General features: G+C 39.9%; 1 protein-coding gene across 4 annotated transcripts in view; it reads left to right on the top strand.

The window, feature by feature from the left end:
* Nucleotides 1–15,114, top strand: part of LOC145987752 (retinol dehydrogenase 12-like) — a 212,318-nt gene that overhangs the window by 186,454 nt on the left and 10,750 nt on the right. For all 4 annotated transcript variants that reach the window (XM_083122421.1, XM_083122422.1, XM_083122423.1 and 1 more), the window contains 2 exons: nt 11,705–11,824; nt 13,547–13,754. In XM_083122421.1, coding sequence (XP_082978547.1) covers nt 11,705–11,824; nt 13,547–13,754 — 328 coding nt within the window. The remainder of the gene's footprint in view (nt 1–11,704; nt 11,825–13,546; nt 13,755–15,114) is intronic.

Genomic DNA, 15,114 nt, shown 5'->3' with positions numbered 1-15,114 from the left:
TTCCTCGTGCGTATAGCAACGTGCCATGAAGGCACATTTAGGGGATGTGGTAGTAGGGCACCGCATATTCTCGAGCTCGGCCATTTTGGAGGTGATACGATCAGCACCACGCTCCAGCCGCCTTTTTTCGCCAGGGTTGTAGTAGAAATGAGAAAATAGAAATGTTTTGCTTTCTGCGTATGTGACAGTATTCTTTGGATATTGTCCCTGAAGTATCTGTTAACATCCTAACCCGCAGTTTTTTTCAGGATAAACTAGTTGAAGGCCGCGAGTGGTTCCTGAGAAGTAATGACCATATCACAGAATGAGCAATAGTTTAGGTCACGTTTCTTGGGGAGAGGAGGGGGAGGATGATATATAAATTTATTCTACGAATGCTTACGTCATTGTGGCCATGGAGTGTATTTTGCAGGCTATCGAGGATCTGGCGTCTAGACACAAGGCCAGTATAATGGTCTGTGGAGTTTGGGCTGTGTCCTACGTTTGTGATTGCCTTTCACAAATTTCGTCTTAACACACCCTTCATCCTTATCTATGTGATTACTCAGAAGTGGAAGAAAAACGAAATAAAATAAATAAATCAATTAGTCATTGTGTCCTTGCGTTTTTCAATATTTCTTCCTGATCGGAAATTAATGTTTCACCGATGTAATGCACCACTATAGTCATGTGAATTATTATTTTCCGTCAATATAGTGTGCTTAATCATTCCTTAAAGCATAGACTTCAACGTTGTTGTCCTTAGTGTAAACAATCTTTATTGTGTGGAAGATTATATGTAGGCAAAAAATGGTTAAGAGTAAATCCCAATTGATTGTTAGAAATTTAAAATATTATAACTCTTACGTGACGCATATTAACTGTTCTTAGTTCGCTGTCAAGCAACGATTTCTCCTAACTAAACAGGATTCCGGCCTCAGTGGTAGAGTGGTTAACAGAGCTTGCTTAAACACCGCCTTGGCATTGTGTTTGTTCGGTGTTCATCGTGACTGTCCCTTCATCAATTTCATCATTTCATCGCTCATCCTCATCTTCGCGTTTAGCCAAAAGTGGCAGAAAAGCGAAGTAAAATAAACCAAATCAAACATAAATAAGAAGCTGAAGGGAAAAATATTCCATTACAGAAAATAAAATATATAAAATACAGTAATTACTTTGTTGACACTGCAGTTTTTTTTGGCAGTGTGTAGCTGTCTTAGGGTCGTATGTTCAAATTAGCTGACTTCAAAATATACGAAGAGCGAACGATTACTGGAAATGGGGATGCACATTTCTATTACTTTAGTAAGCGTTCAGTCATAAATCCTGTGGACACAAGGAAGGGTTCCTGGGACATCAACTAGGTCGACGTTTACTTATAACGGTACGAAGGTATGGATTTCTCTCAACAAGTGCAACAAATGTTTATAGTCATGGAAATTATTTATACAATTTGTTTGAGTAACGTCGTTTTCTACCTCTTGAAATTAATGGTGACTGGAGATGAAAAGATACACGTGGCAGATTGTAACGTGCTGTGAAGACAGAGGTCTTAAGTTCGAACCATGATTAAAGCATGTTTGCTCCATCACATCCATGTTATCAATTGGTCAATCATTGTCATCGCCACGGATTAACCAATAGGCAAAAAGGCAACGTAATATATCCTAAATAGAAAAAAAAATACAGAAAAGGGGCAAGGAAATGCACATACGTGCCGAGTCGAGGTTGTGTGTTGCAAGACGGAAATGTGTAACTATTATCGCAAGAGCACGTTCAATTATATTAGGGCAGAACCATATATCACACAATACAGGTGAAATTGTTGTAGGTTGACGTGAATTGTTAATCTGCCTAAACTCTTAAAATACTCTAATATCAGGTTTTTTGTTCCACTTATTATTTCAATTTTGAGGGTCTTCATGACCGAGTGCTTTGCATACTGCTCTATGAAACCGGAGACCCTATGTTCGATTGATTGATTTGCTTTATTTTACTTCGCTTCTTGTGCCACTTTTGGCTAATTTGCAAATATGGGGGAGAACTCCCCGATGGCGCAATGGTAGCATCGTCGCCTTGCGATCAAGGGTTCCCAGGTTCGATACCCGGTGGAGGCACATAGTGATTCGGATCCTAGTTTAAACTGTAGGTCCAGTCCGGATTAGCCTTACTGTGCATAAAGTGGACTTCAAACACAAACTCAATCAATCAAACTCAATCAAATATGGGGATGAGTGACGATATGATGAAATTGATGAATGGACACTCACAAATCCATGCCCAGGCCAGGATTCGAAGACGGGACCCCTGGCGTCGTATCGCTATGTGATAACCACTCTGCCACTGGGGCCGGCATCTATTTTCGAAGCTTGGGTAATATTTAAGAGCTAATTGTGTTCGTGCATTTTTTCTGGTCACTCCAACATTCGTCCTTATGGTGAAAGTAAGCAAGAGTGATATAATATGGTCGTACATATAGCAAAGTTACCACATGCCTGTTACCATGGGCGTCCGGAAGGGGGGCAAGGGGACCGTGGCCCTTCCCTGGAAACCGAAAGTCAACTAATAATGACGTATTTCACACATATAATTTAATTTCAGCCACAATAATGTGTGCTAATTATTGCACGAACATGATAAATTCAAATTTAAGCAATGTTTTTTGAGGGATTAACACTATTATTGGGGAAAATATGCCATGTTGCATCCCCTGGAAAAAAATATTTTCCTTGCCCCTCCCTGGAAAAAATCCTGCAGACGTCCATGCCTGTTCCTTCCGAAAGAAACGACCTTCTTTGCTCGTTTTCTTTTCATATTTGTTTTAGAGCTAATGACAAGAGAGAGAAAAGAAACTTAAAAATGAACAACCTATTTCATTCATGAAGGAAATAATTCGGCAGCTCAGAACCTGATTTCTTGAGAGCTCAAAATCGACAACAAATATTTCTTCCGAGGCCGAATGACCACAGAAAGAAACGCTGTGCTAATTCCTTGATGACTCATGGTTAACATTGCTCTCCTGTGTGTTGTTCACGACTGACAGATGTGTGCAGCTCATCATTATCTTGGATAGAGTTTCGGCCGCTGCAGTGTTTCCAATTCAATATCGGTTTTTGTTTGTTTTTTTATTGTAAAAGGTGAGGCCTCAGTGAGGCCTTACTATAGATTTACACGGTACATGCTAATAAATTTTCTACTTAAAAAAAAACAACTTTTCGATCAGTGGCAATGTGCAAAAAAATTCACAACTCCAAAAAAACTGGAAAGAAATGTTTGTGTGTCGGATAAAAGGGTACAGGTTTTTGGTAAGTTAGAAGTGGACCACATAAAGTATGATAAATTATGACGTCCTTCTGAAAGTGATATAAATAAGTGGAAATAGTGATATGCTTGTCTGGTGCATCCATCCCCGTTGAGCGTTTTTTCTCCATCGTCTGCTCGATTCCGTTCAACAATGAAGTGCAACAACAACATTCGTCTCAACAATGAAACCTATCTTGTTGGTGCGAGTGGACTTTAGATAGAGTTGGGGTTTAATTAACAATTGGTGAAGAATAAAGCTCCTCTCAAAGAGATAGGTTCTTTTGATAATTCTTCTGGCATTCTTAAACTTCAGCTTAGGACTAACATGAAAGGTTGAACAGAAGGGAGCAGAAACACTATACCAACATTACAGTAATCAATACCTTTTTCCAACGGGATATCATATTTAATTTATTGTTTGTGATGTATAATTTATGTGATCCATACTTTAATATATAACAATACGTTAATAATAACAATATTTTTATAAATAGGCTTAACCTATTTTTCAGGAGAGCGATTGGGTAAACTGATTTGGGTCAAAATATTATGATCACAATAAAATTGGCATTGCTCGCAGAAAAGAAATGTTTCACTATGGAAATGCTATTTAGCCTTTAATAAATGCTGAAGATCTATTAAGAATTATAAAATATGGAATACTTTAATGTTATGTTGAATTCAGAATAGAATATTTTAATGTTAAAATAAATAACACCAGAAGCCAAGAATGATGCGTTGAACCAAAGAACAGATGGGGGCCTCACATTCTCATCTCGCCCTATATGTAACTATGCCAATGATGAAAATTTCTACGACAGAGTTTTAGAACAAGTAACGTGAAAAGTGATCCAATAGAGACAACAATTAAGCGTATTAACGCTTGTCATGTAATGCGTTGATAAGTAGGCGTATTCTATCAACTACTAAATATACACATCAAACTTATTGGCCCTTTCTAGTTCACCGTACTTTTTGATGGGTGTGGTGCAGGTGCATCCAAGTGTCAGACTGGGGCAAGGAAATTGTGTCGAACCAAGTAGATCATGTATGCAAGAATAGCGATGTTAAACAAATGCCTACCTGTTGCTTTCAACATTCATTGATTGGTTAACATGATCCAAGTGGTCATGCACCACACTGTACGCCGCCCCAGACTTAGTGCAAATGTCAAATGCGCCATATGATACCAAATCAGCGAATATTCTTACAAATAACTCAGACTGGGTGTTACACATCTCTTCTTTTGTTGTGTGACGTGTTCAGAACTATCTTGGGTGTCTCATTACACCATCGGCTGTCATACAACATGAAGTTTAACGGAGGTGTTTTAACATTCGAGTAGATGTTGTGTTACATCAATTCGGGTGGCAACTCAGTTGCATATTTTTAGACTCTACGGCAGGGCTGACGATAAGGAACCACATACTAAAATTCATTATAAAAACCAAAAGCCAGTGGCGGTGATTAGGGGGGCGAGGGGAGGCAGATGCCCCCACTTCTCGCCACTTTTGCCCCCACGCTATGCTAAATCTTATATACAAAGGAAAATATACTCTTTGCCCCCCCCCAGTCCCACCCCAGTTTTGCCACCTTGCCCCCTTCGGTTTTGGAACCCAATCGACACCACTGCCAAAGGCAATGAAAGTATCTGGCGACTAAAATCCCTACATCTACGATATAATATGAGGCTATTTAGGAGCACCCATCACACATAAGGTCAAACACAGCACAACAGAACCTCACAGATTTTCTTACTGTTTTCATTCCAGGCAGCAGACTTGTTGGATTGAAAGTTTACCTTTTCCAGGGTGTACTATGTGGAAGAGTGTGTTTCGAAAAGGCCTTCCCCTACCCTATTTTTATAACAATATGATAAGATTCAACCGAAATGAAACGAACAGCTTACCTTTTTAAATATCTTGATGAGAACATTGTACAAAATGAATACCACACAATGAGTTATTCTTATATGCCATTAATTTCATTTGATGTGTAAACGCGACATTTAATTCTTTCGAATTTTCCCAATTAGTAACTTACCCAATCATATTTTTCTTAAATTAATTTAAAGAACGACAAACGCCATAATAGCATGGGAACGAAAGACAAGGTTTCTAAGCTTACGTCTAGCAACATTTTCCTATTAGTAGGAAATAATTAGAATCATAGTTCATTTACGTTAATTTCTGAATGCATTACATTTGTTTAATAAATACAATTTGACAGACATTTCCTGTAAATAACACATACGTGTATAATTTACATTCAGTTTTCAATATCCATCCAGCATTGAAAAATGCATACAAAAGAGCATGTGAATAAACATGAACATAGTCTATAAAAACCGATTGACTACCACTAACAGTATTAAAACTAAGTAATTTTAGTTTAAAGTTTTATTCATGTTCCTAACTTATGATAACTAAGGTCCAGGATACTGTATACAAACACAGCATATCAGCTAAAGTGAAAATTCTTTTGTTATCGTTTTTTAATGTGAGTGTGTGTGTGTCATTCCCTGATGCTTTCCTCCATGCTATTCTGCTTGACAGGGTAAGTAATAATTCTAAATTTAATTTTGGTATGCTAATGTTTCTTCTCCCATCTTGTTTCTGTTCGTTAAACCTCAATTCTAAAAATGGCTAATCTGGCAACAACGCATCTCGGTGACAGTGGACGAAATTCTGAAGAGGGTCGTCGCTCTGCTAATTGCCCTGGCACTCCGCCCCCCGCGGTCAGCACAGCCGAAATTCTCGGAAACGAGCTGAAGACTTGTCCGAACTCACTGTTGGTGTCACACGTGAATGCACAGAGCATCGAAGCGCACCTCGATAGCTTCAAAGCTATTTTCTCCCCCCTGAATCTCCACTGCATTCTTGTATCGGAGACGTGGCTTAATCCCCTCACACCCTCCAGCATGGTCTCCTTGAGAGGCTACAACGTCTTCCGAAACGACAGGTTGGGGAAACGAGGTGGCGGGGTGATGGCACTGATAAGGGAAGATATTACCGCGGTGGTTGTGGCTAAATCTGACGGTAACTACGCACGAATGACAGAATATCTTTTCCTGGAACTTACCATCAACAAACAGAAGCTACTGCTGGCTGTTGCGTACCGTCCACCTGGAACGTGCTTTGTAAGTTGTGAGGAGGAATTGGCTAAACTCATTCCCATGTACTCGCATGTATTATTACTGGGCGATCTGAACTTTCATTTAGAAACTGACAAACCCGAAGTAAATAAATTCCGCGCTGCTATCTCTTCTTACAATCTAAATATCTTGAAGCTCGATCCTACCTTCCACACGGCTACATCGTATTCTTGGCTAGATGTCATCTTAACAGGAGACTGCTCTCGAATCACCAAACATGGACAAACGAGCGCCTGCGGTCTCTCGTTCCACGATCTTATTTACGTTGCTTACTAGTGATGGGTCGTTCGTGAACGAGTCGTTCAAAAGTAACGACTCTCTCTTGTGAGCGGTGAACGACTCGTTCACCAGAATTGAACGACACGTTCAAAGAGTCGTATGTGTGCCACGACTCCTCCGCCCGCCAAGCAACTATTATTCCATTATTCCCTCTCCTTTCCACGAATTTTGCGAGGAAGGCGCATGCGCAAGTGTATACTCGCCTGGCGGCCGGAATTTTTGAAAGAAAGCAAGTCGATTCTGCGGGCAGCAAATGGGGACTGGAGAGGAGAGGGAGGGGGGGGTCCTCTCTGTTCCTTTTCCCGTAAAGCTGGCTGAAACGTGCCGTGTACGATGAGAGGGGAAGGAGCATGCTCGCGAGTCGACTCTTTCCTTCGTTCAAAGAGTCGTGGCACACCTTAGCGACTCTTTGAACGAAGGAAAGAGTCGACTCGCGAGTGTTGTTTGCAGAGAGAGAGCGCGCAACCTCAGCCCATGACGGGCAGCGAAGAACAGCCAACAAATTTGTCCTGTAGTTTCAAGTTCGGCCAAACCATTAGCGCTAAAATTACAAGAAATTAAATGTTAGTAAAAAATATTAGGGGAGTCTTGTAAACATTTTGAGAAGGTGTTAGGCACAGACCTCTTGATTACAATATTCCGATTAGCCTTTATGTGCAGATAGGATAGTCGGGACTGGACCTACAGTTTAAAGGAGGATCCGAACCTCCACTTTGTATTGAACACGGTACCCCTTGATTACCGGCGACGTTATCACTACGCCATCGGGGAGACCCGATTAGCCTATTGGAGCATAAAAGTGGACTTTAAACATTGTCTGACAAAATCGTTTTCATATGACGTGAAATATTTCATTAACATTAACGTGTAAATATTTTACTAATGAAAACAGCATTAAAGAATAAATATAGAAGTTTAATCATAAATCTCATCGTACATGATACTGCAAAAAAGCTTTTATTGAATGACTGCAGAATTAGGAACAACTACGTAAGATGGACATGGGTCATGTTCACGAGTGATATAAACAGCTGTTGGCCATCTGCGGTGAGCCTACGTGTTAAGGTGTTTTACTAGTAGAAAGCAACATTAAAAAAAATACATACGTATAATTTGGCCCGCTTTATAGAAATTCGATCATACATTATGATATTGGCAGAAACTTATATTGAATGACTGTAGAACAACAAAAAGCTATGGATATGGGATGGACATGGATAATGTTCAAGAGCGATATATATTTCTTAAACACAGCTGTTAGCCATCCGCGGAGAGCGAGCGTGTGGATCCTACTTTAAACTGTAGATCCAGTCTGCTGGCGAGACTGCCGCCGCCGCGCCTTGTGTAAGAGAGCTCGCGACTCGCGAGCGAACGATGAGTGAGCAGAAGAGTCGCTAAGGCGAGCGAGTCGTTAAGGTGCTCCACGACTCTTCGTGCCGTCTCGAGAGTCGTGAACGATGAGTGAGCAGAAGAGTCGCTAAGGCGAGCGAGTCGTTAAGGTGCTTAATGACTCTTCGTGCCGTCTCGAGAGTCGTGAACGAATGATGGGGAAAGAGTCGTGGGACTGTGCTGTGACTCTTCGTGCTGTTTCAAGAGTCGTGAACGAGCGATGATGTGTCGCAGCGCAGATCTGGAGTGCATTTTGTTGACTCGCTTTCTCACATTTGTTGCGATATTAAAACCAGTGATCGAATGAAAAAAAGGAAGAATATGTAAATGCACGTTATTACTAATAAAAGGTTGATATAATTATATAGCATTTCTGTGTATGCTATCGTACTGCATAATTTGCATTATCCGCAGCATGAAATGTAAACTGAAACAAGATACAAATATAGAAAATCTCACTCATGAGGCAGAGTAATGAAAACAAGTATGTGCAATAAATTTTGTTTGTGTGTGTGTGTGTTTACTGTTTACACATATATGTATATCCATACACATACAGAATCGTATTTGTATTTTTCTTATTTTATGCCGCTTTTCTTCAAATTTTAAGTAATCGCGACGATGAGGATGATGCGTGATGATATAGATGAAGGGACACTCGTAAAGAATATCCTTGACCAGACCGGGACTAGAACCCGGGAACTTCTGTGGCAAGATCAAATGTCGATTACTTCAGAATCTTGGCCATCTAGTCGGCTACACGCACACACATATACACAAAAATGCAATACAATTTATTAATCTTGAAGGACGTACGTTGTGTTCGTTTACTTAAATACAATCATCTGCTTCAACACCTCCTACCCCCTTCCCCCTCTTCAGGCATGTGTTTCGAGAAAAAGAAGCTTGGCGACTCTTTTGAACGACTCATTTGAACGACTCTTCTCAGTGAGCGAGCGCTCATGAGTCGACTCGCACAAATGAACGGCTTGAACCCATCACTATTGCTTACTCGCTCAATGTTCCGAAATCCAAACCAAACATAATTGAATACCGCGATTTAAAGAAAATTAACCCCGCTTCACTAAACGAAGATGCTACAAGAACCCCATGGAATTCAATAAACAGCTTCACTGATATTAACGATAAGCTTAATGAATTAAATAGTCTAATCTTACACCTTTTCGACAAACATGCTCCACTCAAGAAAAAACGCGTCACGCGGCCTGCTTCCCCCTGGATGACCTACAGCATTCTCGCACTTATGGCGGAGCGCGATTCGGCTCACCGCAGGTTTAAATCTGACAAGCGCCTCAAATCTCCAAATACTTTAAACAATTTTAATAACTACCGCGTGTTGAGAAATCGATGTAATCAGGCCGTGCGCAACGCAAAGAGAAGGCTCTCTTACGAATTATTAAATATGCAAGGCAACCCCTGAATGTTGTGGAATAACTTAAGAAATCTAGGGCTAGGAGAGAAACGTAACGTAGATCCTACTCGTGTTTCGTCCCTTGATGAATTAAATTCACATTTCTCTCTCTCTCTAATTCAATGAATAACGATGCTAAAAATGTTACTATTAGAGCTATAGCAAACCACAAAACAGAAATGATAGAGTTCCATTTTAACCCAGTCTATGAGTTACAAGTTGCAACTGCAATCGGTCGGATCAAATCTGGTTCTGAAGGAGCCGACAACCTCCCATTGCGACTAATAAAGCTGATTTTACCTCATGTATTGCCATACATCACTGACATTTTTAATCTTTCTCTGCGCTCTGGTATTTTTCCAGATAAGTGGAAAATAGCACACGTTCTTCCTCTCGCCAAGACTGACCCCGCCACTTCCATTGACAATTTCCGACCTATCAGTATTCTTCCCGCGCTATCGAAAGCATTAGAATACATTGCTCACGACCAAATCAGCCGACATACAAATGAAGTTCTGGCTCCGTTTCGGTCGGGATTTAGACCTAATCACGGCACTAGCACCGCCATGACTAACATAACCGACGACGTCAGACAAGCTATGGACTGCAGACAGGCGACAGTTTTAGTTTTATTGGACTACACGAAAGCTTTCCAGTCACTCGACCATGATATTCTCGTTTCCAAGCTAAAATCATTTTTTAATTTCACCACCTCTGCAACCGACTGGGTCAAATCCTACTTAACTGGACGTAAACAAAGGGTGGTTTATGATGGCAAGTGCTCGGCGCTATCTGAGATTACTTGTGGCGTTCCGCAAGGAAGTGTACTCGGCCCTTTATTATTTTCTTTATACATTAATGACCTACCAAATATCTTGAAACACTGCCGTTATCACCTGTATGCCGATGACCTCCAGTTGTACTATTCTGCACCCCCAGTAATGTTAAACGATGGTATTTCCAAGGTTAATGAAGATATAGAGAGGATTGTTAACTGATCGCTAGACAATGGCATGTATATTAACCCTAATAAAACACAAGCAATTTTGATTGCTTCCGATAAACTGAAACGTTACGTAGATCTTAACATTCTGCCTTCCATTCTTGTAGATTCGACTCACATTCCATTTAACCAAACTGTTAAAGATTTGGGAATTGTATTAGACGGAAATTTATCATGGTCACATCACACAAGTTCGGCGTGTAGAAAAGCTTTCGCATCTCTGTATTCTATAAGACGCATGGGCAAGTTCCTCCCCACCTCTATCAAGGCCAAACTATGTCAGTCCCTAGTTTTATGCCATTTAGATTATTGTGACGTAGCGTATTCCGGCTTAACAGGTGAGTCAGCTAGACGTCTGCAGAGTGTTCAAAATGCCTGCGTACGATACATTTTTAATTTAAAATATTGGGACCACCTATCACCTTATTTTCTCAAATTGGGGTGGCTACGTATGCAAGAAAGACGAACGCTGCACACACTGATTTTACTTTACAAAGTTCTCAACCTCAAGTCACCTTCCTATCTCCTCTCTCGCTTCCAATTTCTTCACGAATTTCACGATCGCGACACCAGATCACGCAGCTCCTCAGTTCTCTCTATCCCCGTCCACAGATCAAACTTCTTCTCCAACTCTTTCTCCGTATCGGCTGTAAGACTATGGAATCAGCTGCCAGAAAGCACTAGAGCAGTAAGCTCCGTCGGTTCCTCTAGCAGACGTGTTCGCCACTCTCTTCAGAGTAGTCGTTAGATCTTCCCCTGTCAAGCAGACTAAAAAGCATGTGCAAGTGAACGAATTCTTAAAATACCTTGCAGTTACTTAAATACAATTTTAAATTTTGCATTCTTTCATTCCATATTTAGTTTTTTGTGTATTATATATTTTGTATTTTGTGTGTTATATTCAGGGCTTTAAGACTTGTGTGTATGAGTATAATGTGTGTGTGTGGACCTATGTGAAATGACTTAGTGTACTTTGTGTATAATATAATAATGTATAATTTTAAATGTATGGTTGAGTGGAAGAAAAGGGTTTGTACGGCCTTAACTCCGCCATTTAAAACAAGGCATTAATAAATAAATAATAAATAAATAAATAATAAATGATACAAAAATACTAATATTATATTTTTACTTGTTGCTTGTACTGCAAACTTTCTTCTTTCAGTTGGAAAAATTGAATTCCAGGATATCAACAGAGACAAGTCGTACTCCCCTCTAGCGGCATACGCGCAAAGCAAATTGGCCAACATTCTGTTCACCAGGGAGCTCGTAAGGCGGTTGGAAGGTAAGCAAATATTTTATTGAAACAATTCTACCCGTTGTCTCGTATCGTAAAGCAGTTTAAAAGAAGCGGAAATACAATAGAGAAATTGCCTTTGCTGCATAATTCTCTATGCAACTTCAAGAGGAAGCAACTTTTCCTGGAAGTTATTTAATGTTTGTTTGGAAGCAAACTGGAAAATTTCATGCAAATCCCTTTTGTTTACTCTTCCTGAATTTAGAATGCGTTCTTTCCGGAGTGTTCGATGTCCATTGCACACAATGGCCAGTAGCGCTTGCGATATGCATTGGACACTGCACTTCACAGCCAGTGGGCTGCAACAAGAGCTCTACATGTGTGTCGTAGACAGCAGAAATGAGGAACTAGCACAACATATCAACAATGAGACCTTGTCACAAACATTTCACTTACAATGTTTTCCATTGTAGGGGAAGGTTCTTCCATGCGCATTTTACTCCACACAAGAGAAGATAATTCAAAACAATAAAATCGCATATGTTGCTTACGTAAGCACTATACTTTTAAGTAACACACGATATTTTGTTGTTTTGAATTATAAGCAGACCGGCAAGAAGAAACAGTTATGCATGGAAAGATTAAATTTCACGGGGGCCTGTGAAATTATTGGTGCCATATATCCATATTAAATTAATATTATTGTCAGTTTGCAAAGAAATTTGTGTAAAGATTTTTCTATCTCGTTTTGCTCAGAATTCAATCGTTCACATTTATATCCATTGCCTAAGAACTGTTTTTGTATAGTTCGATATGGTGTCATACACACGGTACTGAGTAATGGCTATTGTACACGTGCAAGTGCATTCTGAAATTCAAAAATTCGAAAATGGTAAAAATAGGTCCTCTTGGTTAAGTTATTCTGAATGTATATACGATGCCTGAATTAAGAGATTTAAAAATATTCTTATTATTATTAATAATACCACATAAATTATACTTCGTCATGGAATTATGTTGTGTATAATTAAAGCACATGAAACATTTTTACAATGTTGTTCTATTAGAAGTACTGTTATATATGATGTGTATGACAAAATAATTGTTCTCAACAATTAATTACATATTGTAAATCACGTATAGAACAGCGCTTCTTTCCTAATCTTCACGTGAATAATTTCCTTTGCTGGCGGTAGGAATGGAACCTACGACAGACCTGAGATTTTACAACCATGGAGTAGTTGATCAGAGCACCCAATATGTTGAAGAATCACAGGTCTGCAGGAGTTCGATTCCTACTATCGGCTCAAAAAGGTTCTTTCAATTTAAGACGAGGCTCCCTCGAAACGTAAGTCTAGAATAGGCACAACAATCTAAAGAACCTCTGTCACTAATAGTGGAAGTATCGTTTTTACAGTATTAGAGACGAAAGTGGTTTCTTGTAGAACTCTCCCACCTGGTGCAAAAGTGATCAAGGTCCATGTTAAAAATGACTGAAAAATATGACCATCAAGCGGTGGAGAAGAGGTGCTGAATTCGGTTCAGAGGCACCAAAATCAATTGTCGACCTGGATGCAGAAATCTCTAGCTATGGCTCCGAGAGTATGTACAACCAAGATCAATAGTTTTGTCAATCCTTACGGTGACAAGAACTCCTCTCAAAATATGCGATCATTCGTACTGTGAGAGTAATGCTTTCGTTCCAACTCTCATTATAATGTACTGACGGAAATGGATTTTTACAGGGTGATCATGGTGTTACTGTTTCAGGAACCGGAGTGACGACATATGCAGTTCATCCCGGTGTGGTGGATACAGGAATATTCCGTCACTGGAGCCAAACCCTTATTCCTGGCACCACATGGTTAGCTGGTAAATTGGGGAAGTACCTGGCGAAATCCCCCGAGGAAGGCGCATTGACGTCCATCTATTGTGCGGTGGATGAAGACGTCCGGAAGGAGACGGGACTCTACTACAGGTATGTGGGAAAATGGTGAAGGTGCATACTTAGTTATTGTACAGTCAATTTACACCACAAAATAACATAAATTATAAGCATTTTTGTCTATGCTTTAAATATTCCATAGCAATGGCAATTTTCTCCCGACTGTACGTTTCAATACGAACATTGTGATATATGAAATAATGATGAGAATAGTGTTTGAAATTACACAAGTGATCCAACAATCCAGAACGTAGGTTAGACTACATTGACTTTAGTACCTTGTAAAACGAAAAAATGTTCAACCAGCAGCAAGTGTGGAGGTATATATAACATCAACTCATCCTTGTGGTGTATTTTCCGGAGGATGGACTCCCTAGAGATAGCCTAAGTAGATTCCACTAGAGTTTAGACCAAACAATAGACCCTTTAATTGACATTAATGGCTTTTTTATTCATTTTCGAGGGTGAAGCTATTGTTATTTAATCTAGCGCCACGTGTCGTGGGTGGAGGACGAGATGAGTCATCGATGACTCATGCACACGTGTGAGTTTGAAATTAATGGTTTTCCATTAGTGCACAAAAGACACTATTATGTATTCCGTTTTCGGCCTAAGCTAACCTTTTGTTGTATTTTATTAATGCGTTTCTGCCGGATATGAGTCACAGATGATTTATACTGACGTTGGAGTTTGGAATTAATGGTTTCTCCATTAAGGTACAAAAGACACTATTATGGAGTTCGTTTTCGGACTATTCTAACACTATTGTTGTATTTTATTAATGCGTTTCTGCCGGATATGAGTCATGGGTGCTTTAGGCACACGTGGGAACTTGGAATTAATGGTTTTTCCATTAATGTACAAAAGACATTTTCGGCCATTTTGGCGTCGGTGGTGAGTTATATTTGGTATAATTAAGGATCCGGATTTACCCGTATTCAACTGGTGCCGACGCGTTCGATCGGAGGTAGAAGGTATTATAACACATGTTCGCTTTAAAGGCGAAGAAATTGAACGATGTATCCTATATGAAAACGAAGTATGCGAGCAGAATCCATGTTATTAATATTAACCTGTTACGGAAGAACCTGTTATGTGGTTGCATTCATCGGCACCCCCAAACCGCGCGCGTTCATGGACACGTGAGGGGAAAAAAGGTTCTCTATTGTTACGGCCCCCATCGCTTGGTCTTCTTCCGAAGTTGAATGGAAGTCAAGTGTCGCCAAATTTTTACACACGAGTATTGATTTTCTTTTAGGTTCCAATTTTATTTGGTGGAAGTAATCTACGCGGTATTTCTGCCGTTTTTTGTAACATTGCAAAGACTATTTAACCTAAGGCGTAACGAATTTGGCTGAACTAGGAACATTCAGTTCCAGTATCTACAGGTTAA

Source organism: Lepisma saccharinum, chromosome 5 (assembly GCF_977018435.1).
Source record: "Lepisma saccharinum chromosome 5, izLepSacc3.1, whole genome shotgun sequence".
NCBI lineage: Eukaryota > Metazoa > Arthropoda > Insecta > Zygentoma > Lepismatidae > Lepisma > Lepisma saccharinum.
Note: the sequence above shows the minus strand (reverse complement) of the source record. Positions and strands in the feature narration are given on the sequence as shown.